This window comes from Ammospiza nelsoni, chromosome 27, assembly GCF_027579445.1.
Source record: "Ammospiza nelsoni isolate bAmmNel1 chromosome 27, bAmmNel1.pri, whole genome shotgun sequence".
NCBI lineage: Eukaryota > Metazoa > Chordata > Aves > Passeriformes > Passerellidae > Ammospiza > Ammospiza nelsoni.
The window spans coordinates 1,458,605-1,482,962 of NC_080659.1; the positions used below are offsets into that span (position 1 = coordinate 1,458,605).

The following is a 24,358-nucleotide window of genomic DNA, read 5'->3' on the forward strand; positions in this document are numbered from 1 at the left end:
CCTCAGTGAACTGGGCTTGGTGTTGATCCCTGGCAGGGCAAGCATTGCAGAGCCCAGCATTGCTCACCTGCCTCCTGGGGAGCTTGTGCCAAATGGAAAGCAGCTGCTGGGGAAGACTGAGTGTGGACAGGAGCCTGGCTTCTCCAAGAGCCCTGTACACATCAGTGATCATACAGTGATGTTGGGGCTTTTCCTTCTTAGGTAGGTCTTTGAAATACTCACTTCCTAAGCAGCCTGGCACTTGTTTGCTTGACCTTTTCAGTGATGCCAACAGCTGGGTTAACCTCCAGACTTTCTGGAAAGCATTTTTTGTAATTAAAAAGCTTAAAGTGATTAGAGCAGCTTTTCTGTTACTTTGTCTCCTCACCCACATATTTAGCAGAAAATGCTGTCAACCCCAAATTAAGTGTCATCATCTTCCATGGTGTGTTGTTGTGGCTTCCCCAGCTTACATGTGGGTTTTGGCACTGGCTTGTGGTGAATTACCAGGCTGAGTCAGAGGACATGCTGTGGTGGGGAGGAAATCTGAAGCTGGCAATGTGCTGGGGTGTCCCAGTGTTCCCAGCCCTGCCCATGCCACTGGTCACCATTTACCATGACATATTTTTATCTCACAGCTCTGGGGAGAGGCTGTGAGTCCCTTTGCCTCTCTTTCAGCTTTCTTTGAAAGCTGCAAGCTTTCAGCTGAAGCAAGCATACTGCTCTTTTCTAATTCTATTGAAAAAACCACAAATGTGTACAGCTAAGGAGTTGGTGTGTGATTTGAAGGTTTCTCTTCAATATTTACTGTAACACAGAAGCAGGCTGGAATAATCCACATGTGTAGAAGAGCTGTGCTCTTTTATAGCATGGAGCTGGCATGTTCTTTACAGTTGCACCTCTGGCAGATGCCTATGAGAAGTGCTGTTCCTCTGGATAAGTGCTTGACTTTGCATCTGGAGTTACAGGAAACAAACTTTGCTATGTCCAACCACTGCCTGTGCAGTTTGCATTCATGCTTTGCAGACTCATCAAGTCAGCCCAGTCCTCATCTTCTTTGTAATCAGCAGAACCTGCATGTTCTCTTTGCAGAAATTGCTACTGGAGAGGGTGGGGAAGACTTCCTGGGAGAAAAGAGAAGTTGTGAACCAGCTGTTTGCCTTCATTGTTGAAGACCTGCCTGTTGCATGAGGAGTGTTTGAAAGGCTAGGACCCACATTGCAGGAGCACAACTGTAGCTGCTCCTGCTGCCCAAGGCCCTCCTTGATGCAGGAAAGGGAACCAGGTCATGGCCTGGGGTTTGTCACAAGATCAGCCCGGGCACATCCACGTCCATGACTGAAAGGGCCTGGTGATTAGCTGAACATGGGAACAGCACAGGCAGCAGCTCCTGTCTTTGTTCTGGGTGAAACAGCTCAGTCTCCTGAACTGGGAGGAATTAATGGATTACAAGACAAGGGCAGCTTTGCCTTTTTTTGTGGTCATTAAAACACAGCAGCACTGCTGGGACGGTGCCGCTGGTGCCGTGGCTGCTGGGGAGACTGGTCAGACTCCACCGAGCTCCAGCGCTGCTTTTCACTTTGCTGCATGGTGTTCACCTCTGCTTTTCTCTTTACTGCATAATGTTTACCTCTGCTTTTCACTTTACTGCATGGTGTTCACCTCTGCTTTTCTCTTTACTGCATAATGTTTACCTCTGCTTTTCACTTTGCTGCATGGTGTTCACCTCTGCTTTTCTCTTTACTGCATGATGTTCACCTCTGCTTTTCTCTTTGCTGCATGGTGTTCACCTCTGCTTTTCTCTTTACTGCATAGTGTTCACCTCTCCCAGCCATGCTGCGGAATGAGGCTTGATTCGGCTTCTGCCCTGTGCTCTGGCTGCTGCTGTTAAAGCTTTCCTGCTTCTGCTCTCCTGTGGGAGCTCTTCTGTGGGTCTTGGTGGCTCCTGCAAAAAGAGTTTTCGTGCTCTGAGGGCCTGTTTAGGCACAGCAGCTGTAAACTCTTCAGTTAAAGTCAGTAATGCTTTTTTGGACAAAGCTCTGTCAAACTGCTGACTCTTCACATTCAAGTTGTCTGTGTTCCTGTGTCGTGGCAGACACCTCCTAATTTCTTTTCCAGAAGATCTGGTAGCGCTTTGACCTCAGCCATGTCCTGAAGAAAATGCAGCTCACCAGAGGAAGGGAGTGCTGGGCTGGGAGCCAGTTGGGTCTCTCTACTCCTTCACTGAATTTAGTAAATCAGAGTAATTCCCCAGCTGTTTCATGGGTTTTTTCCATAGGAGAGGTGTTCTGGTGCTTTTGGGGCCGGGGACCTGAGTTCACAGTCATTTAGCAGGGCTGGTGTTAGAAGCATGTCCCATGTCCTTAGTGTGACCCAAACTTTGGGCACATCAGGATGCTGCCCTTCAAAATGGGTGTCTTGGATGTGTCAGACTGTGCTGGTGACCATGTTGTGCTTCTGCAAGAGTAGAATTAGTCAAGACTGTTTTGCCTGCTCATTTGCTGCCTGACAAGATGTTGTTTAAATTACTGGTTAGACTTTTCTTTCCCTCGGCATTTGCTGTTCTCAGTTGCTGCTTTATTTTCTGTCACCCCAAGTGAAGATCTGGATTTCCAGTGGCTGAGGCAACCACTGGGACTGGTGAAGTGCAACCTGATGGAGTTGAGGACTGACACAGAAACATGTGTCATGTCAATTGAAAGAGCATTGTTGGTGAAGTCAGTCTCTTGGGAATTCAAGCTTGATGCCCAAACTTGCTTTCTGCCTCCCTGGTTAAGGTTGGGTTCACCTCACCTGGGCAGAGGGGTCTTGCCAACCCTATGTGGGACAGGAAGGCCAGGGAGGAATGCAGTAGGTAGAATAAAAGCAATTCTCCTGTATATTTAAAGCAGTAGTAATTTAGGTCACCTTAATCTGCTCTCCCTCCTCCCCTTCCTGTGGGATGGGAGAATATCCCAGCCACGTGTGCTGCAGGGGGATGATGAGGGGGGACCACCTTCCTCTTGCTGCTGTTGAGCTGTGGAGCATCCTGTGGTCTTGGGAGGCTTCTCTACCTGTTTATTATCTACCAAAATAATCAAATACAGCTCTCCAGCAGTACAGCAAAACAGTCTTGTTTCTGTGCATGAGATGAATGACTTCAAGGTGATTTAATTCAATTATTTCAATTATTTTTTGGGGTGGAATTCCTGATTTGTGGATGGAACTGTCATTCTGGTTTAAGGACGAGCATCCTCCTAAGCTCTAGGAATTTACCTGGTTTTTCACCAGTTATAGTTGGGCAGCAGTACAGTCACAGCATTGCTTCAGGCGCTGTTCAGTGCTGGTCCTGTCAGCCCTCCAGTGATGGAGTTGGCTCAGAATGGCTGTGTATGGATTTTTATCTCATTCAAGGCTGAGCTCAGGTAATTCAGGCCACTTGGCACCAATTTGAGCAACTTGAGTGGAGCAATTTGGGTTGGTGCGTTGATACAACTCACAGAGGGTGCAGAGCACTTGAGTATTTTTGTGTAGTTGGCAAATTTTGACAAGTTTTGTGAAATCCTTTCAGAGCTCAAGACTCATCTCTTAAGTCCTGTGAGGCTCCCAGCAGACCACAGTGCTGGAAACCACAGAGTCATTGAATCTCCTGGGTTGGAAGGGACCCATGAGGATCATTGAGTCCAGCTCGTGGCCCTGCACAGGAGAACCCCCAGAATCCCACTGAGTGCCTGAGACCATTGTCCAACACTTGGGAACTCTGGCAGAGTTCAGGCTCAGCCACCAGCAGTGCTGTATCCTTTGTCCAACATAGTTGATAAAATTTTGGGAATCACAACAGCTGAGTGGGACATGGCTGGTTTCTGCCCTTGGAGACTGCTTGGTTTTGTTACCACAGTGGATCCCACAGAGGGGACAGCCCAACTGAAGTCAGTTGATACCTCTGGTGTCTATTGATTTTATTTGAGGTCCTGAAAAACTGGGGGATTTAAGAAAAACCTTCAGGCTTGGCATAAGGCCTAGAAACATGTGTGTGCATTGTACAAAGTGAAGTGAAGGTGATGAGCTGGGGCCTTCCATGGCCTCTGGTTGGGTCTTTAGGATGTGCAGCTCTCATCCCAGTGTAGGGCTGGAACTGGAGCTCGCCCTGGCTTTGTGACACCGATGGCATTTTCCACGTGGGTTAATGGGGGGAGAGGGAAGAGTTCCCTGCAAGGCAAAAGTGACTTTGTTAAAAGTCTGCTGCTCTAAAATACCAGGGAAGATCTGCCTGTCTTTCTGCTGCCTTGTCATGTTTGGCACATTCTGTGACCTGGGCCAAGGCACAAGGAAATACTGCCAAAGCCTCTGCTTTGAGCAGGATGCAGCAGCTGAGGACAAAGATGTTGCAGTAGTTTTTCTTTCTGTAGTTTCTCTGCATATCTGATGGACCAGATTTTGTGGAATTTTCGGTATAAAATTGTCCATTATTGCAGTTTTCAAGGGGAGGGAGCTGGCTAAAATCCTCCTCTGGCTGAGTGCTCCTTCCCTGAATGTGCTGATGGCACTTCAGCAGTCACAGCCACTCCACTCGGATGCTGATGTGGAACTTGGTTGTCTCTGTGCGTTCTGGATTCCGCAGTTTCTGTCAGTGTAGCTGGTTCTGCATCCCTGTGCCAGGATGAAGGGGGTGGTGTGCTCAGTCCCACATGCAGCCCAGAGGGCAGATGTAATACCTGAAACTGCTTGTCTTCTTTTTAAATGTCACTTTTAACTGGGTGTCATCTGCAAAGTGACAGTTTTCCTCCTCTCTGTACGTGTTGGGTGCCGCTCTCTCCATCTGGCTGGCTGTGTTGACGGGGGCAGTGAACAAAATGCTGGCAGAAATGCAAACTGTAGAGATGTGAAATAGTCCCTGACTTCAAAGCTGGAATAGAGAGAGCAGAAAATGAAGTCTCAAAGCTGTACTTGTCACTGTTAATGACATGCTCAGTTACAGACACTTGCTGAGGTGGAATTCAGAAATAAGGCCTTGGGTTTCACTCTTGCCTAACAGGTGGGGATTATTTGGGAGTTTAAGTACCACATGTTATGGGGTGATTTTTGTGGTTGGTGAGGACTGTTTGTTCAGTGATTAGAGCTGAAATCTGGAAGGTTAACAATTGCCTTTGCTTAATGGAATGTTTTTTCCCCTTGTAATTCTGAGTTACATTACAAGACAATGAAGTTTTTCAGGAGGTGGATATTGTGTTGCATTTTGTAACTTTTCAGAGATTCCTGGAATATCCTGAGCTGGAAGGGACCCACAGGGATCACCCAGGCATTAACCAGGAGACCCCAACACCCTGAGCAGCCCTGGGAGCTCCTGCAGCTCTGGCAGCCTTGGCACCATTCCCTGGGCAGCCTGGGCAGTGCCCAGCAGCCTCGGGGGGCAGAACCTTGCCCTGAGCTCCATGCCAAGGCCTGGCACAGCTGCAGCCCTTGCTGGGCTCCTGTCCCTGTGCCAGAGCAGAGCTCAGCCCCTGCCCCTGTGCCTGCCCTGGGGAGGAGCTGCAGCCCCCGAGGAGCCTCCTCTCAGTCTCCTGGGCTGCAGCTGAACGAGCCAAGTGCCCTCAGCTGCTCCTCAGCCCTTCCCCAGCTCCCTGTCCCTCCTCTGGGCACTCTCCAACAGCTTTGGGTCCTTCTGATCTCATGGTGCCCAAAGTGCCCCCAGCACTGGAGGTGAGGCTGCAGCCTCATACTGATTGATGTACATATGGATTTTTTTAATTCCAAGATACTTCTTCCCAACCCAGCATCTCTTCAGGCTTAAATTAATTTTGATGGTAGAGAACTGCTGACAGTCTTTCTCCTCTGTAGTCTCAGAGGGTTGGATGTTTGTTTTCATTTCAGTATTGGGCAGGAGTCACTGGTGGATTAACTATCTGGGACACTCTTTTGAGTAAGTGGCTTCTGGACTGATAATGCCAGAAAATGCCTATTAAAGAAAATGAGAAACGTGGCAATTTGGGAGGAACTTGGTTTAATATGTGCAGGCTCTGGTTTTGCATGGATGGGATGGCAGTGCACTTCCACAGGGGATGAGATTTAAGGTTTATAACAATCTCAGAGACATACTGTGGCTCCCTAAACTCCCAGATTTTCAAACACAAAGATTGGATTTATTTTTAATCTTTTCTAAACTGAAAACTGGGAGTGAAAGGAGGCTAGAAGTGCCCAGCATGAAGAGCAAACTGTGACCTAGAGAAACAAGGTGGGTTTTTACAGCAGCTGAAGAAATTAAATTTAAATGCTGAGTTTTGCTGTGAAGTGGGTTAAAAACTTAATCTGTAAGGGTGAGGTGGGGTGAAAACTGACTTAATTCAAGGCCTGTGGGAGGGAGGGATAAGATGTGTCTGAATGGCAGCTGCTCATCTAAAGGAAAAAGGAGTATGTTGCAGGCAGAAGTAGCAAGTGCTGCCAGTACTTCATGTTTTCTATTAGAGCTCCTGCTTTTGACTTGACAGGAAAACAATCTCCAAACCTCCTTTGCCTTATGACTCACCTTTAAGTGCAGGCAGAACCAAGGCTCCCATTTTGGTGAAGAGGAAACCAAGACTGAAGCCCATCCAACACCGTCGAGCTTGGTCAGGCCATCCTAGAAAGGGGCTGTGGTAGCTGCAGGATGGTTCTGCTTCATCACAGCTGCCTTCTCCTGTTCCATGGGCACCTTCCCCCTGCTGCTCTGGGCTCCCAGCTGCCCTCCTGCCCTGCTGTGGGAAAGGAGCTCAACCCGTGCCTTGGTGGGACACAGCTGGGGGCTGAAGCTGCTTTGGAAGGAGGCTGCTGGATTGGGAGCCAGGAAATGTAAACCTTAAGCCATGAGCCTGCCCATGTCAGCCTGCAGAACCCTTTATTCCTCACTGAGAGCTGCTGTGTGAGTGTTGGCCAGTGTCACCACACACCTCTGTGTGTTCCTGCCTCCATAACCACCACCATAAACCAGAGCTGGTGGCTGGGAGGAGAAGCCTGAGCACACAGCTGGGTTGTCCTCCTGGAGATGCTTTTCAGAGAGAATATTTGATGTCAGTGTGCCCGGCTGTGGCTTGTGTTTATCTCGAAACAGAGGAGCAGATTGTGCTGTTCCCCTCCTCTTTTGCAGGTCAGTGGTAGTGTATGTTTGTTTAATCCAAATTTGTAGTGTTCTGGTTCAGGGGAACGAATTTATTTCTTGTTTTATTGAAATCTTAGCAAACAGTGTTAAAGAATTCATGAGGTTCTTCTGTGTAGTTCAGAAATGCTAAGCTGAAGTTCACTCCATGCTGCTGGCTTGAGTTGTGTGCCCAGCAGGACCAGGGCAGTGACTGCCCCCTGTGCTGGGCACTGCTGGGCACTCCAAATCCTGGGGTCAGTTTTGGGCCCCTCACAACAAGAAGGACATTGAGAGGCTGGAGCATGTCCAGAGAAGGGAACAGAGCTGGGGGAAGGTCTGGAGCACCAGGAGAGGCTGAGGGAGCTGGGAAGGGGCTCAGCCTGGAGAAGAGGAGGCTCAGGAGGGACCTTGTGGCTCTGCACAGCTCCTGACAGGAGGGGACAGCTGGGGTGGAGTCAGACTCTGCTCCCAGGGAACAGGGACAGGAGGAGAGGGAATGGCCTCAAGGTGGCCTAGGGGAGGTTCAGGTTGGACACTGGGAAAATTTCCTCACTGAAAGAGTGGTCAGGCCTTGACAGGCTACCCAGAACAGTGGTGGTGATGATATCCCTGGAAGGAAGTGTTCAAAGAACAACTGGAAATGGCACTTTGCTGTATGGTTTAATGGGCATTGAGCTTCAGTAGAGGTTGGGCCTGATGATGTTGGAGGTCTTTTCCAGCCTTGGTGATTCTATGATTCATGTGGCGTCCCAAGTTTTTCCTTGTGTTGGGCAGATGCTGAGTAAAGCCCTGAGAAGGGCACAAGTTGTTCAGGGCTCTGTTTGAGAACCTTGGAGACCAGAAGTTGTTCCCAGTTGCATCTGGAGCTTACAAAGTGATTTCAGTGCACATTTATGAGCTGTGTAGGCAGCCAGCCTGGGCTCTTCCTGAGGTGGTCACTCGTGTTTTTGCAAAGTCATTGTCTTGGGAATTCAAGTTTGATGTCCAAACTTGCCTTCTGCCTCCCTGGTTAAGGTTGTGTTCATTCCACCTGCACATCCCACCTGGGCAGAGGGGTCTTGCCAACCCTATGTGGGACAGGAATATTCTTAGTTGTAGTCAGTCAATATTCTTTAGTTGTAGTTCTCTCTGTTTAAGGCATGCCTTTCCCCTTCCTCCTCACTGGAAAGGAGCTGCCCTGAAACCCACAGCACCAGATCTGGAGGCTCTGGCAAGCTGGGAAGAGAGCTGACCCAGCTGGCTGGGGTTCAACTCCAAGGTAACTTGTTGTCTTTCATCTGTCAGACACATCCCAGAAACCACATCACTTCAGAGAGACCCTGAGCCCTCCTCTGTCCTGTGCAAGTACAGGAATACCAAGGTGAGGCACATCCCGTGGCCTCTGCAAGCTCAGCCCAAGCTGGTGCTGCTCCCAGAGGGGTTTGTGGCTGTGCTGGGTACAAGGGTGTGCTCAGCCTTGGGGGAAACAGTGCCAGCAATCTGCAGGGTCCTCAGCACCTGGGGGCCTGCAGGAGTTTAGGAGAAGAAGCTCAGCAGCAGCCTCAGTTCTGCCTGAGCAGCACCTTGGGAGACTGAGTGCTCTTTTGGATTTTGTTTTTCTTCTTTTGCATCTTTGGTTGGGCACATACCTGTGCAGAGTCTGGAGATCTGGCTCCCAAATGAATAAATAAATGGGCATTGCTGCACTTGGTTAAATAGAAGTAATAAATTCCTGGCTTAGTCTCTTGAGTGCAAGTCCTCCAGAAGAAGCTGCTTTTCTGCCCCAGCTTTGAGCAGGCTGCAGGTGTGTGCCAGAGCCAGCCTGTCCTTCAGCTCTGGCTGCCTGCACTGCAGGAGGCTGTCTCTGGTCTCAGTGCAACTGAGACATCCCTGTAGCCCAGCATGGGCAGCAGGCTGTGTCTTCATGCCCTCTTTGTGTGTCTCACCTGTTTGAATTTCCTAGTAGGAGCTCTAGAAGTATTTTTTGAAATGTCATTGTTTTTTAGGTATCTCCTTTTCAGCTCCTAGCTGAGTCACTGGCTACCATGCTACAGCCAGGATCCCAGGGAGAGGAGAGACTTGCTGAAACTTTGAGTTACAATTTTGGCAGCACACTCCATCTTTGGAGCTTGTTCTGCTGTGGTTTGTTTTCTTCCATCTGTTCAGGTGCCTTTGTGAGAGCAGAGCAGCAGCACCTGATCCAAACACTTGAGTCAGAGAGAGCAGAAGGCCTTAGCTAGGCCGGTGAGAAAAGGACATGGTAGTGAGCAATAATGTAAATTTATTCTTAACCTCCAACTCCCCACACCTTGTGTCAGTAGCTGTTGCCCTGGAGGTCATTCCTGAGTGTGACAGCACAGTGACCTGTCTGTCCAGAGCTGCTGCAGCTCTGGGCAGTGTTGGCTCCCAGAGCCCCAGCTGGTGAAGAGTGGAGGCTCAGGATCCCTCCTGGCCACCAAGCCCTCAGTCTGGGGAAGAGAGAAGGTGTTGGCATGTCCAGGGAGGGGAGGGATCATGAAATCACAGAATAGTTTGGGTTGGAAGGGACCTTAATGCTCATCTTGTTCCATCACCTGCCATGATGGGCAGGGACACCTTCCGCTAGACCAGGTTGCTCCAAGCCCCATCCAACCTGAGCTTGAGCACTGCCAGGGCTGGACAGCCACAGCTCCTGAGGACACCCTGTGCCAGGGCCTCACCACCCTCACAGCCAAAATTTCTTCCCAATATCCCATCTAACCCTGCCCTCTGGCAGTGGGAAGCCATTCCCCCTTCTCCTGTCCTTCTTAAACCCTTGTCCAAAGTTCCTCTCTGGCTCTCTTGGAGCATCTTTAGGCCCTGCAAGGGGCTCTGAGCTCTCCCTGGAGCCTTGCCCAGATGAATATCCTCAGCTTCAGAGCAGAGGGCCTCCTGCTCTTGCTCCAGGTCCTCTGGACTTGCTCCAGTAGCTCCATATCTTGTTGATGTTGGACCCCAGACCTGGAGGCAGCTCTGCAGGTAGGACCTCACATGAGTGGGGTGGAGGAGCAGAATCCCCTTCTTCAACCTGCTGGTCACAATTCTTTCAATGCAGCCCAGGATCCATCTGGATCTACCTGGAGGAAAGAATTTGCAGTAGCTGGGATGGATTAAGCACAGTTTGCTCCTGAAGAGCTGGCCAGCCCTCACTTTGTTGTACTCTGGGATCTGGATGGGTGGTGCAGGAGAGGCACAGGCAGCAAGGGTGGTGAGGTGCTGCCAGGCAGACACAGGACGTGCTGATGGGAAGGAGTGGAGTTGGAAGAGTGAGTTTTGAATGAGGCCAAGAAACCAGCTCAGATGAGCTGTATCTGCAGCCTGAAGAGCTTGGGTTTCTCTTTTTTACATCAGCAAAAACTCAGGTTTATTTAGAAGTAGGTCATAGAATCATGGAACCATTAAGGTTGCAAAAGACCTGCAAGATTATCAAGTCAAACCTTGACTGGATGTGTCACTGCTCTGCTTTTTTAAGCATGTTTTCTCAACTGTGTGTTTTCATTTGTACCTGGTCAATTTGAAAACAGTGTCTGAGTTGTGCAGAGGATGTGCTCTTTGAGGGCTGTATCATAAACTCACACTCTAAAAACTGGAAATGCAACCTAATGCTTTTGCCTGGACATCTGTTTTTGAAACAGGCAGAAGAGATGTCCCTGCCTCCTTTCCCACCCAGGCCTTGTCCTCAGCATTGGGATGCAGAGCTCCACATTGCAGTGTTGTCAGCAGCACCTGTGGCACCCTGGAAGTGTTTGGTGAAGGAGTTTGTTGGCTGCTCCCATGGGCTGGGTGCAAGGAATTTATCTCCAGTGACGCAGGCTGCACGTAACCTTGCTCTGAAATCCCCTTTCAAGTCTCCAGTGCTTGAGCACCCTCAGAAAATCTCTGTCAGGTGATGTTAGCCAGAGTGGAATTAAATCTTACAGGATTTAGCCGAGCAGCTTTGGCTACAGAGTAAATCAGGAAATGCCCCACTAGGTAAAAATCCGGGTGCACCTTTGGGATGTCTTGTGAAGGGTGGCCTGCAGTCAGAACTGCTGTTTTCCCTTTGGGGGCTGCTGTTGCTTGGGATGCTGGGATCTCACAGATTTAAAGCTGTGCTGACTGTGGTGACATCTCTGTGTCCTGGTGTTGTGGCAGGTGATTATTGGGAAACCTCAAATAGATTTCCTTACCTTCTTTGACTGTAGTAACTGGACTTCAGCATGTTTTTTTAGAGTGCCAGAAAATGGTGGATATCTTTCATGGGTTGCAGTCTTGTATTCTCAGGCTAAATTAGATTAGAATAATTCCTGCTGGTGAGTGAGCAAGGGGCTCGGGCTCCTTTGAGGAAGACATTTTTAAGTAGTGGAAGTTAGGAATTATCTGGTGGAGCCCTCCTGGAGGGAGCCAGGGCAGAGAGATAAAGTCGGGGGGATAGTTTGTCACTGTCTCATGCAGCCTGCAGTCCAGCTCTTGTGGTGTCTGCTGGAATGATTCCTTTGCATTGCCAGTGCTCCCCCAGACAGGCTGAGATCCTCTGCAGGATACCCAGAGAAGGAATATTGGAAAGGGAGCCAAGCTGATGTGCAAAGGCATCCTCCTGCTCTAGTTAAAGGGGGTTTGTCCTCTCAATAACAATATCCTGTGCTATTTATCAGCATAAGAAATTTTAGGATTGAGCACAGTCCCTGTCCTTTGCCTGGCACCTGCCTTGAGGTGTCCTCACAGAGCCAGCAAGTTCCAAAAGGAGCCTGGCTGGTGCAGAGGCTCCAGCAGCACTAATCCTACCTGGCTGGGAGGTGCTGTGGGCTCACACTAAGCCCCAAGCAATGGGGAACGATGGAAACGATGGAAACCCTGGGTATTTGGGACAGAACAACTGTTCTGGCTGTGGCAGGCAGGGTGTAACCTCAGATTAGTCAGGTCAAGCTTCTCCCTCTTTATTAGTGGCATTGGGAGGAGCAGCATGTTGGAGGATGGAGGTGAGCCTCCTTCCCTGCACGTTGGTAGGACATGTTAAAGGTCCTGGATCCTGCTTCTCAGCAGGAGTCTGCAGGCAGGGGAGATGCTTGGAAAATGAAGGAGGGAAGTGAATTCCTTCACTGCCTTGTACTTCTCTGACCTGGGTTTGGGAAGTGGCTCTCAGGGACTTTGTGGCAGCTGGAAACTCCATCTGAACACACAGAATAGAGTCCCGGGGTGCCTGGGGTCATGTGCTACATTCAGGTCCCCAGTGGTTTTACAACACAGCTAGAAAGGCAGCAGGAGGTTCTGTGTCCTCTTGCTGCCAAACCACAGCTCTGGGCAGGCAGGACATGCTGGAGTGAGCAGAGTCAGTGGGTTGTAACCTGCTAGTAGGGGATTTGAAGCTTATCCTTCCTTTGAACAAAGGTAAGGGCAGCTGAATGTTGCCCTGGCTCTTCTGGATGATTGTGAGGAATGTGGCTTCAAAGTCCTCCAGCCTTTTATGGCCCTGCTCTAAATTGGCGTCGTGGTTTGAGTGTGGCACCTCTGTGCCTGAGTGTCATCCCAGGCACAGAACTGGCTCTGTCCTGCAGAGGTGACACTTCTGCTCCATGTTTGCTGTCTCTAATCCTGCTCCAGCTTTGTCGTGAGTGCTGTAGGCAGATTGGGCTTGCAGGTTGTAATAAACAGCGAAGGCAGAAGGAGGGAAGAGGCCGGCATTCCCAGGCATTCCCAGGCTGCTGCTGGGTGTCCGACCTTGGGAGCCTCCCCTGCCTGCCCCCACTGCCCAGGGGGACGTGCTGGGAGCCTGTGTTCCTCCCTGCACGATCCTCCTGTGGCCAGCGTGTGGAAGGGAGCAGGAACACGGTGTTCAGATAAGGCTGCACCTTTCCCATGGAGCAGATGTTTGCCCGAACATCCCCCTGGATTGCATAATTACTGAGGCGAGCGGCTGCAGCCTGTTCCGCTGCTGGGTGGCAGCTATTGTGTGCTGCTTTTGATGAGATTCTTGTTGTGCTTTTTGTCACTGTGTCACACGCTTTGGGCTCAGCACTCCAAAATTGTCCTTTTTCTACGTGCAGCTGATCCAAAACAAGAAAACAAATCAGTTCTTTTTGAATTTCATTTCCCTGGTCTTGTCCTGCTTGTTCCTCGCTGTAATTGGGCTTTGGTGCTGTAAGTGCTTTTGCAGGGAGTTGTTAAAGAAACATTGCCGTGTGGTGATGTCCTGGCTCAGCTCCCTGGGGAGGGCTGCACCCGGGGTGCTGCGCCCCGGATGTGCTGGCACCTGCAGCTGACGGTGAGGAAGGGACGTGTTAACTCCCTGCTTGCGTCTTCAGCTTCTGCCCTGCCTCTTCAGCTGGGATAAACGGATTTATTTTTGAGGCAGAAAGAGTTTCTGCATAAACCCAAAAATAAACCAGGCTGGTAGATGCCTTTACTGCAGAACATCCTTTTGTGGCAGTGCCTGGCAGTGCTGATGCTCCATAAGCTGGAAGTTTGCTTTGATCAGGAGAGCTGGGCTGTAAAATCCAGGTTCAGTGCTGATCCCTAGGAGCCAGCAGGGGAGCAGCTTCTGGAGTCTGGGGTCAGAAACATGAGGGGGTGTCTGGGGCTCCCTGTGCCCGTCTGTCTCCACTTAATGGAAGAGCATGTCCATGCCCGGGGTGGAAAGGAGGGGTCAGCCGTGTCACTGCTCTCAGCAGGTAGCACAGCAGTGCCCCGAGGCCCAGCCTGCACATTAAGCTCTTTCCCTTCGTTTGTACAAGCCATTTATTTGTACAAGCCTTGCTGTTCCCATCCCCAGCGTTTCTGCTGAGGAAAACAAGACAAAGGCCATGGGAAGAGTGCAGCACTCGGAGCTGGGGCAGCAGATCCTGGTGTGCAAATGTTGTTTCATGTGAAGGTGGCTCCTGTGTGCTTCAAACAAGGCACGGAGCCCACGTGGGTGACAAGAAGGAGCAGAGGACAGGGAGGAGGTCAGGGTGGCTGAGGTGGGATTAAACAGGATTATTTCTCTCTGGCTACTCCTGTAGCCCAGTTTGGATACTGCCTGGTGCTGCCAGCATTTCTGCTGCAAACAGCTGCTGGACTGTGGATGCTGGCTGAAGTGTCCTGAGGAATGTTGAGCTACCTGTGCTGCAGGTGCATCAGAGCCAGGCCTCTCCTCCCCCTGTGTGCTTGTCCATAGGGTTGGAGCCAGCCTTGCCTGAGCACTGGGATGAGTAATGGGGTGAACCAGGCAGTAGAGAGGGTCAGCTGGGTTTGACAGCACCAGTTTTGTGTGGATGATCCCAAAAGTCAGTCAGTCTGGCCATGCTGCAGGGAAACATAGATACATTTAGATGGTAGAACTTTGTGTAGGTTCTACATAACAAGCAGAATTTATCTCAGGTTGCTTTATTTCTGTCTTATTTCTCCAAGCTCTCAGAATGCCAGGATCAGTGATCCACACCCAGGGTGCTGAACAGCTACAGCTCTTTATACCAAGAGATGGCAAATATAAGGGGAAAAACCCCAACATTTTAATGTAATTTTGTGCCTCACTTGATGATTCTCATCTGAATAAAATTGTGTTGAATTATGGGAAGAAAATATATTTAATGATCAGAAGTAGGTGCCTGGGAAGGGCAGGTTGTACTCAGCTGCCTTCTCTGGGGGGGATCAGCCAGCTCCTGCTCCCTGTGGTGTCCCCTCCCCTCCCAGGACTGCCCTGTGCTGCTGCTCCATGTGCTGGGAGCTGGAGCCACACGTGTGGCATGTGAGAAAAAATTCAGGGATTGCTTTTACCTGTGCCTTGAGACACAGCCTGATGCTTCTGCTGGCTGCTGCTCTGGATCAGGGGCTGCTTCCCAGCTCAGGAGTGTTTTCTGGCTTACAAGAGAGCTGGACAGGGACTCTGGAGAAGGGCCTGGAGGGACAGAACAAGGGGGAATGCCCTGTCAGAGGGCAGGGATGGATGGGATATTGCAAAGAAATGCTTCCCTGTGAGGGTGCTGAGGCCCTGGCACAGGGTGCCCAGAGCAGCTGTGGCTGCCCCATTGCTGGAAGTGTCCAAGGAGGGAGCTCAGAGCACCCTGGTCTAGTGGAAGGTGCCCCTGCCCATGGCAAGGGCTGGAATAAGATGAACTTTAAGGTCCCTTCCAACCCTTACCATTCCATGATTTGCTGAATCACCTTCCCTCGGTCTCCCTTAATTTTAATTTGTTTTTAGCAGCAGTCTCTTATAGGTAGTAACAGTGGTCTCTTTTGATGGATATGTTTAATTTCCATCCTTTCTGCCTGTATATATAGCAATACATGTGCAGGGACTTTAACTTCCACAGCTCCTGTCTTGGCATTCTTGTTCCTGCCTTTGCCTCTAAGGCGTTGACTGAGCAAGTCTGTGTTAGGGGTGAGATGGAACAGGGAATCATGTCCTGGTTACAGTCTCCACATCCCCTCATTGTCCACATGGGCTGCTCAGCTGTGTCACATTGTCTTGTTCTCAATGGAGAAAGTGAAAAATGAGATGAGCACACTCCTCTGGGACACCTTCCACCAGACCAGGCTGGGTGCAAGTGGCAAACTGCAGGTCTCTGGTGGGCAGGATTTCTGGGAGAGTCATGCTGCTGCAGCCTCCAGCCAAGGAGCTTATGTAGCATTTCTATTTTCACGTATTTTTAGTTCCAGTCACATTGGATGTCCTTATAAACCCTTAAATAAAGTGAAGCTTTTAGTAAAGATGCAGCAGCAGTTCTGATCAGAGAAAGGAATCCACTGGTTATTCAGATTTGTTTTGCCTTCTCTAGGGCATCATAAAGCATCAAATACTTAAAATTTTTAAATATATGTCTGTGTATATAAAGAAAACTTCGTTATTAGATCATGTGGGCACTGCCCAGGCTGCCCAGGGAATGGTGCCAAGGCTGCCAGAGCTCCAGGAGCTCCCAGGGGTGCTCAGGGTGGGGCTGTTGGGGTGGCTGTGCAGGGACAGGGGCTGGGCTCAATGGTCCTTGTGGGTGCCTTCCCACTGAGGATATTCCAGGATCCCACTGGGATATTCTGTGGTCTTAAATTGGGCTTCTGCTGGATTTTTGTAAACCTTTTAAGGAATTTCTTTCCAGTGGACAGAAGCCTCTAATGCCTGTTTTGATGGTGAAGGGTTTTGGCAAGTCAGCCTGTCTCAGCTGGTTTGCAGGGAGTGGAAGGGACACCTTCCACTATCCCAGTTTGCTCCAAGCCTCATCCAGCCTGGCCCGGAACACTTCCAGGGATCCAGGGGCAGCCCCAGCTGCTCTGGGCACCCTGTGCCAGGGCCTCCCCACCCTTACCTTGTGGAGGTTTGCTCCTCTGGCTGGTAGAGCTGAAACTTGAGCCCTTTCCTGTGCAGAGGCTTTCCAGGAGGAAATTCCTGCCTGTCCTGCCAGGGCATCAGCTCAGTGGTGGAGATGTCCAATGTGACTGTGAATATGGAAAAAACACAGGTTAAGTCTGAGATCGGAATTGCTGAATGCCACAACTGAAGTGTTCATTTCAGAGGCTGCACAGAAGCTCAAGCCCTGGGACAGGGTCACTGGAAGCCCTGCACAGATGAGAACAGAACTGAAGGCAGCAGGTCAAGCGTGCATGAAGTGCCTGGCAGAGCCCAGGCACAGACTGGATGCAGAAAGTTGGGGTTTCATCTCAGGGTTTCCCTCCAAAAGCCTCTCATCCCATTTCTGAGCACGGCTGTAAGCCACCCCAAATCGGATCAGAATTATTTCAATTAGCTCGTTAAGTGTCGAAACTTCCACAGCAGCACTCCCGCCAGCCCCAGCGCTGCCTCGTGGCTCAATAACCCCTGGAGCTGGAGTTAAATCAGATTTTGCCAGACCATCTGTCAGCTTGTTTGAGCGAGCACAGCCATGTGCCATGCACAGAGGAGCCAGGGGATGATTTTTACATTTTCTGACTAGACAAGTTGATTTTATAAAGCTGATTATTTTTTATTAGTGGTGGGGGCAGAGGGAAGTTTTGCTGGGGTTGCTCTTGCCCACGTCAGGCGTCATTCCTCCCTGAGATCTGTGGTTCCTTCCCTCCAACACCTTTCCTTTGTGTGGATGGTTGGTATTGATTCCACATTTGGTACATGTACAGCAGCAGACACTTAAAAGCTGGGAATGAAAGTGGCTTGTGGTAATTATCACAAAATTAAAGATAATCTCCTGTTCTGGAATTGTGACAAAGTGCAGAAATGAGCTTAGTGCAGCAGGAGAGCAGTGGCAGCCATGCAGGGAGAGCACGTTCCCCTGGCCCCGGGCTCTCACCAGTGCTGTGCTCCCAGGGATTTCCAGTGCTCATTCTGGGGCAGCATTAGCTCTTCTGGGTTCCCCCATGTTCTGGAAGTGCTGCTTCAGCTTGTGCCCTGGAAGTTCATTAGCCAAATGCTCACTCAGAGCTGTATTTCCTGCTCCCCAGGCCATTGCAGGGTGTTTTGCTCAGTGATCACAAAATTGTGTTGGCTTAGGCCAAAGAAGGAATTTTTCAGCACGGTTTGAGCTCACAGTGGTCCTGAGCCATGTGGTGCTGCAGTCTGAGAGCTGGAGGAGTGACAGGGTGTCCCTTGTGGTGTGTGTCACCCACCTGTGTCAGGGACACCCCTCACTGAGGGCCCAGCCTGAGTGTGTGCCCGAGGGGAGCTGCTCTGCCCCTCTGGGGTCCCACTCTGCTCACTGCTCTCTGCCCCTTTGCAGTGGGATTGTGCACCACAGGGAGTGGCATTTCAGTGGCTGTTCCTGAGGCAGGAGGTGGGCACTGTTTAAAGGAGAGTAACAAGAAGTGACTCTTCCCATGCCACCCTGGCTCTGCCCCCAGGCCGGGCTGCAGCCCCAGCGGTGCTCTGCAGACAGCTCCAAATGCCACCTGACAAGACCTGTTCCACGTGAGGGACTGCCCAGTTTGTGGAGATCAGGATGGTGAGACACCTGCAGCACTTCTGAGTCAGAGCAGCTTCATCCCCCCTGTGATCACCAAGGGTTTTTGTTGGGTTTGTTGTTTATTTGCTTTCCGGAATCTGAAATATTTTCCAAAACGTGACTGAGTCACACACTTCCCTGGTGTTGTCATCCCATTATCATGGAATCTTGGGATGTTTTGGGTTGGAAGGGACCTTACAGCTCATCTTGTACTACCCCCGGCCATGGCAGGGACACCTTCCTATAGACCAGGGTGCTCCAAGCTCTGTCCAGCCTGGCCTTGGGCACTGCCAGGGATCCAGGGGCAGCCCCAGCTGTGCTGGGCACCCTGTGCCAGTGCCTCACCATCCTCGCAGGGGATAATTTTTTTGCAGTATCCCATCTAACCCTGCCCTCTGACAATAGGAAGCCATTTCCCCTTGTTCTGTCCCTCCAGGCCCTTGTCCAAAGTCCCTTTCCAGCTCTCCTGGAGCCCCTTCAGGTTCTGATGCCCAGGTTCTTGCTCAGGCTCCTTCTGAAACAAGCCCTGGAGCAGCATCCCTGCTTCTCTTTGAGGGGTTTGAATAGGTACCATGGGTAAACCCTCAAAGTTCTTCCTTCACCAAACGGGGGAGATGCTGAAGCAGCAGAATTGGGTTGGGGGCTCTTGGGCTTTTCCTGCTCTCCAGCCAGGAGGGACAGAGGACATCCACGCCCTCCCGGGGAAGACCACCCCCTAATCTGAATGTAGATGAGCTCAAAACTGCACTCAATGGTCTTTTACAAATTTAAGCCCTTTCTGAAGGATTATGGGCTCCTAGGGATCTGTGCCTGTAGGAACACTGTAGCACAGGGACAGGGAGTGGCAGACTCACATGTGGAAGTAAGGCCTTAAAGCTGTGCCCTGAGTTTGTGTTCTGTGCAGGAGACTCCCCCATGAGAGCTGCTCTGTGCACACAGAGGTGCTGGGGTGCTGTGGGGAGCTCCTCTCCAGCAGCTCTTGATCCTTCATCGTTGCTCTCAGGAGCCAGCTGGGCTGGATCTCACGGTCCCACCTTCCACACAGGAGCCTGTGCTCCCTGCTGTCTGAAAAACTCAGAAAAACAAACTCAGGCTAGGAAATGGGAGATGGCCTCATGTCAGAGGGTTTGGGCCTGTGTTTCCAGCTCTGATTTTGTACCTAAAGGCTTAAGGCAAAACCCTGATTTCCACCGTTGGCTGTAATGGAGTAGCAGTGGCTTCTCCCGAGGCAGCAATAAAGATAAATGATGCATTCATTTGTGTGATATATTTGGACGTAGGATTCTATAAATATATTCAATTATCAATACAGTTTGTCAAGTGTCTTCTGAGTGGCTGGAATACAGCTTCAGGAGTGTCTCTCTGGGTTTCTGTGTGGATCCAGCTCTTCAGTGTAGTATGGACCCATTGCTTAATGGGGCAGCAGAGATTTGCAAGACCTCTCTGCTGAAGCCTCTAGGAAATGCTGTTGCTGGGAAAAAATGTGCATTTTTGTGCTTCTGAATATGAAATTGTTCGTGTGACTCCTGTACCATCAGATTCCTGAACTGGTGAAGCTGAAAACTGAGTAAAACCAGCTGCTCTAAGGACTGGCTGCTGTACTTGAAAAGACAAAGCTTTGAGCTGTTTTCTGAGAGTTTTGGTGCTTGGGTTGGGGGTTTTTATTGGATGTCCCTACTTCTCCTGATTCTCTTCCCTTTTGTCTGCAGGTCTGGGCCCAAAGAAGACACCCATCACTGAGGTGAGATGCGTAAAGCTGGGTTTGACAGTCCTGTGTTGAGAAATGAGAACACAGAGCTCTAGGAAACTCTTCTGCCTGCCTTTTCTGAGCAAAAGTGCATTTCAAAGTATTTACAAGATTACTACAAAATCTGTGTCTGTTATTTGGGAGAAATAAAATAAGTGGCAGGTCTCTGGGGCCCCTTCATTACATCACTGCAGCCACAGAAGGGATGTGGGGGGATTGTGCCAGGTTTGGCTGTGTGATCCATGATGCCTCTGCATCAGTGGCGGAGGGCACCTCTCCCACACCAGCACCTGGAGGTGGGCACTGGAGAGTGCATGCATTGGGCATCCCCAGGCCTCTGTGGTGGGTCTTACCTGTCATTGTCACTGCTTTTAATGAAGGAATGGGACAATTTTCTGTCTAAGAACAATTTATTGCTCAGATGAACATCAGTCTCAGAGGCTGTGAGATTTTAGAGGAGCAGGCAGTCAGCCACAGCTCAAAGTAGTCACAAGCTCTTTGTTCCAAGACAATATATAACTTTTTAAACCAATAGACAGTTGTCACAGGGTTTATTTTGCTTTTCTAACCTATCACCTTTACTTACCTCTGCTGCACTGTGGATACATTTATCCAATGGGCTATTATCACACATATACACATATGCCTCTGTTATAACTTCTAAACTCTTAGCTTACTCTATACAACCACACCCCTACATTATAAACCCTTCACTATCTTACCCAGTACAGTTTCTCACTTACTTAAGGAATATTCTTACTTACAGCTATAGAAACATAAGTTTATGTTTTTTCTGCCTGATGTTTGTGTATTGTATTTTTACATCAATCCCAGCTTCTCCCAAGGCTGCAAATCAAACCTTTCCATGTCTGTGGAAGTTTCTATTTTTCTTATTCCCACACTTACCCACTGGGAGTGAGTTGGGGAGGCTGTGATTTGTGAAGCCCTAAGACAGGGGAACATCTCCAGGGACTCATCTTCTCTTGTAGATATTCCAGGTCACAGGTTCTGAGTCACTGTTACCTTCTGGAGCAAAACTCTTCACAGTTGGCAGCAGGGAATCTAGTAGGAGGCTCTGTGCTGAAAGCTGTTCCCTGAAACCCACACTCATGGTTTAGGGCATCATGTTCAAATGATTTTTGTTTGATCAAATTTCTTTATATCCCCCATCCCATTTTCACCTGTGATGATGAGCATTTGTATACATGAACAGCAAAACCTTCCCAGAAAATTGCCTGCCATGTGACACTTGATTCTTTTGTACCTGCACAGGAATGTGTGTAGTGGGAAGCTCAGCTGCTGTGGTTGCATCATTCAATGCACAAACAGGGCCACTTTTTCTTGCCCTGGAAACAGCCACAGGCAGAGCAGGAGACTGGAAGAGACTTTTGTCACTGCAGTTCCTAGGATGGCAGCCCCTGCCTGTGTCTGCTCATCACACTGGGAAGATGATGGGGAGCCATTGGCAAGGCAGGACAGCACAGCTGGGGCTTGCATGGAGAAAGATCCAAGGGGTTGGTGGAAGGAGAGGCTGAGCTGTGCCGCTGCTCACAGCTGCTGGAGGAGGAGTGCTCAGAAGCAAGGCTGGCCCTGCCAATAAAATAGGGTAGGAAATGGGATTTTTGAAGGAGAGCTCAGTCTGCCCCTTAGTATGAGAAGTATGAGCAGATTGACCAGAAATAACTGCAAGCTCTTGATCAAAAGCTAAAGTACAAAGAACTTCTTAGTCTGAGCAAAATTATCCATTGTCTGCTGGAGCAGTTGGTTTGGAGCTGGGTCTGTGCAGCACTCAAGAGGGACAGGGATGGAACAGTGTCACTTGGGAAGTGACCTTGGATCTCTCTGTGTGTTGTTCAAAGGAACATCCAGAGCTGTTCTGCAATGTAGCAAACCCCAAAATGGCGCTGGTCTCTAACAGCATTTCTAGCAGTCTGGTGGGCTCCAGGATCCATGGGGGGGTCAGCTGGCAGAGAGCTTGGGTGGGGTGCAGTGGTGATTGGTGGTGGAGTAGAGAGTCCCTAGGGCTGCAAAAGGAGCTGCAGGGAACTTCCAACACCTGCTTACACCAGGCTGTTAAAGAGCAGCCACAACCTGCTGCCTTCTGGGTTGGCAAAGAAAGGCCTAGGCAGACTCAGAGGCAGGAGAGGAGAAGGGGACACAGGAGCAGGTTTGTTGTCACCCTGAAGTGCTGGCAGTCTGTAGCATTTCTGTAAACTTCAAAACTTGTGGAAGAGACATTCCTGTGGCTCACCCTGTGTGGGCTCAGCCTTGGAATTGTAAACAGATGAGATCTTGCTTAAATGGATTATCTCAGTGTGAGAGGGGCTGGGCTGTCCCCATCAGCTGGCTCTGATCTCTCCAGCAAAACCCGAGGTGTCAGTGTGACACCTGAGGGCGTGGGATTTTAAGAATAAGTCTCTGTGGCTGTTTGATTTAATACATCACTGTTTTAACTCAATGGGAACTGCAGTCAAGCACCAGGGGAATCTTGGCAGTTGAATCTTTTCTGAGCTCGGTGTTTTCGCTGAGGGCTCTGCAGTGAGCAGTGGGGGTGTCACGTGGAGTGTTGCTATTCTAACTCATCTTCAGGGGAGGAAATATAATTCAAAGAGCTTCACTTTCACCTGTTGGCATCTGCAGGGTGTTCACCATGAGCCCTGTGTGCAGTACAGTGTGGGAGTGTGTGTGCTGCTCTGTATGTGCTTGGTGGCAGCTCAGCCTGTGCCCTGACTGTCCCTGTGCTCTCCTTGCAGGGCCCCTCACTGCCAGGACAGCCAGGCCAAGGAAAGAGGATTGGTCATCGAAGTGTGGATGCTTCTGGGGAAACCACCTACAAAAAGGTTTGGGTTTGGGGAGTGAGGGATGGCACCCACTAAACCGCCTACAAAAAGGTTTGGGTTTGGGGAGTGGGGGATGGCACCCAAGTGGGTGACAGGCTGAGAGAAGTTCTGGCCCAGTAGTTATTAATCTAAAGCCCTAATTGATCTCTTCAGCAGCTGGATAAACTTGGTTAGCAGCATGTGGTGCCTGAGATGACCCCACAAAAGTCACAGACATGACTGTGTTGTAATGCAGGGGATGTTACTGTGATTTATCTGCTATGAAATGCTCACTGACTGCTCTTTTCCTTTTGCCAGACCACCTCATCCACTCTGAAGGGGGCCATCCAGCTGGGGATTGGATATACTGTGGGAAATCTGAGCTCCAAGCCAGAGAGGGATGTCCTGATGCAGGACTTCTACGTGGTGGAGAGCATTTTTTTCCCAAGGTAAAGGAGAATGAGAAAAAATAAATGCATGAATTAGTTATTTTCTTTTCCTCTCACTGATTTTTCAAGAGAGCTTCCATCTGTCTTTAGATCAGAGTTGCATGCTCTGAATGTTTTAAATCTGCTCTGTGATACACAAACAGAACAGTGGGAAGTGTTGGAGTCTGCAGTGCACTGGCCTGCAGGGAAGCACAGTGAAGGATGCAGTACTGTGCACTCCAGTTTGTTACCCTTACTACATGCTTGTCTTCCTAGCTGTCCATCTAGCATTTCTTCCACAAAATTATGCTGTGTTTTGTATGGAAGCAACTCCTTCTGGGAGCTCTCTAACTGTGAATAAACAAAGCTCATAAAAATTATGTTCTCTGTGTAAATATATTCTGCTTGGCAAGTGGTTGTTCCTTTAATCTCTGGAAATAGATTTTGGCAGATAGTTTGAAACCTGTTTTCCTACCACAGAAGAAAGGTGGTGGTGCTTGTTCCAAAGATGTCTTTTTGCAAGGCTCGCTGCATCTGAAGCTTTGGTGTGCCTGTCCTTGTGTGTGGGTGCTAACAGGCTGTGCCATGTGTGTGTTCTGTGCAGCGAGGGCAGTAACCTCACCCCAGCTCACCACTTCGCCGACTTCAGGTTCAAGACCTACGCCCCCGTGGCTTTCCGCTACTTCCGGGAGCTCTTTGGGATTCGTCCAGATGATTATTTGGTATGGAGATATTTTTAAATTTTGCTGTCTTGTCCTCCTTTGTTTACCTTTACCATGAGGGTGGTGAGGCCCTGGCACAGGTTGCCCAGAGCAGCTGTGGCTGCCCCATCCCTGGGAGCGTTCCAGGACAGGTTGGATGGGGTTGGAGCAACCTGTTGTAGTGGAAGGTGTGCCTGCCCATGGCAGGGGGTGGAATGAGATGGGTTTAAGATCCTTTCCATCCCAAAACATTCCATGATTCCAAGTCTAAGTTTGCTGGATGGCAGCTGCCAGCCTATACTGGAGGGAGGCCATGCCCTGCACACAATGTGAGCTGTGTAAGCCCTGCAATGGGCTTCCCTCTCTGCTCCTTGTGGTAACAATAACTTACTGTGTTTACAAGCTAAAGGAGTTGTGTGCTGCTGGGTGCAACCCTGTAATGTCCCCTGCAACTCTAAGGACAAAGATGGGAATTTTTTCTTGTGTACTCACTGGAGAGCTATGTGAGAGTAGTTATTTTAATCATCTTAAAAAGACACAATAAACTACAGCTTGTTCTTGTGCTTCAAAAGCTCCTCAGAGCTGGAAAGGCTGGTTTTCAAATACCTTGGAGTACAAGCTGTTGGGGTTTTGAGTGTCCTGTGATTGAGTTTGGGCCCTTGCCTTTGTGTGACGTCCTGTTCTTTGTGAACTGGGGAAGGAAACACATCCATGAGAGCA

The 24,358-nt window shown here is 49.8% G+C and overlaps 1 protein-coding gene across 4 annotated transcripts in view; it reads left to right on the forward strand.

Annotated features, from left to right (window-relative positions):
- The window catches only part of PIP5K1C (phosphatidylinositol-4-phosphate 5-kinase type 1 gamma), a 52,425-nt gene that overhangs the window by 5,774 nt on the left and 22,293 nt on the right, over window positions 1–24,358 (forward strand). For all 4 annotated transcript variants that reach the window (XM_059489676.1, XM_059489677.1, XM_059489678.1 and 1 more), the window contains exons 2-5: window positions 19,653–19,684; window positions 22,444–22,530; window positions 22,828–22,958; window positions 23,542–23,659. In XM_059489676.1, coding sequence (XP_059345659.1) covers window positions 19,653–19,684; window positions 22,444–22,530; window positions 22,828–22,958; window positions 23,542–23,659 — 368 coding nt within the window. The remainder of the gene's footprint in view (window positions 1–19,652; window positions 19,685–22,443; window positions 22,531–22,827; window positions 22,959–23,541; window positions 23,660–24,358) is intronic.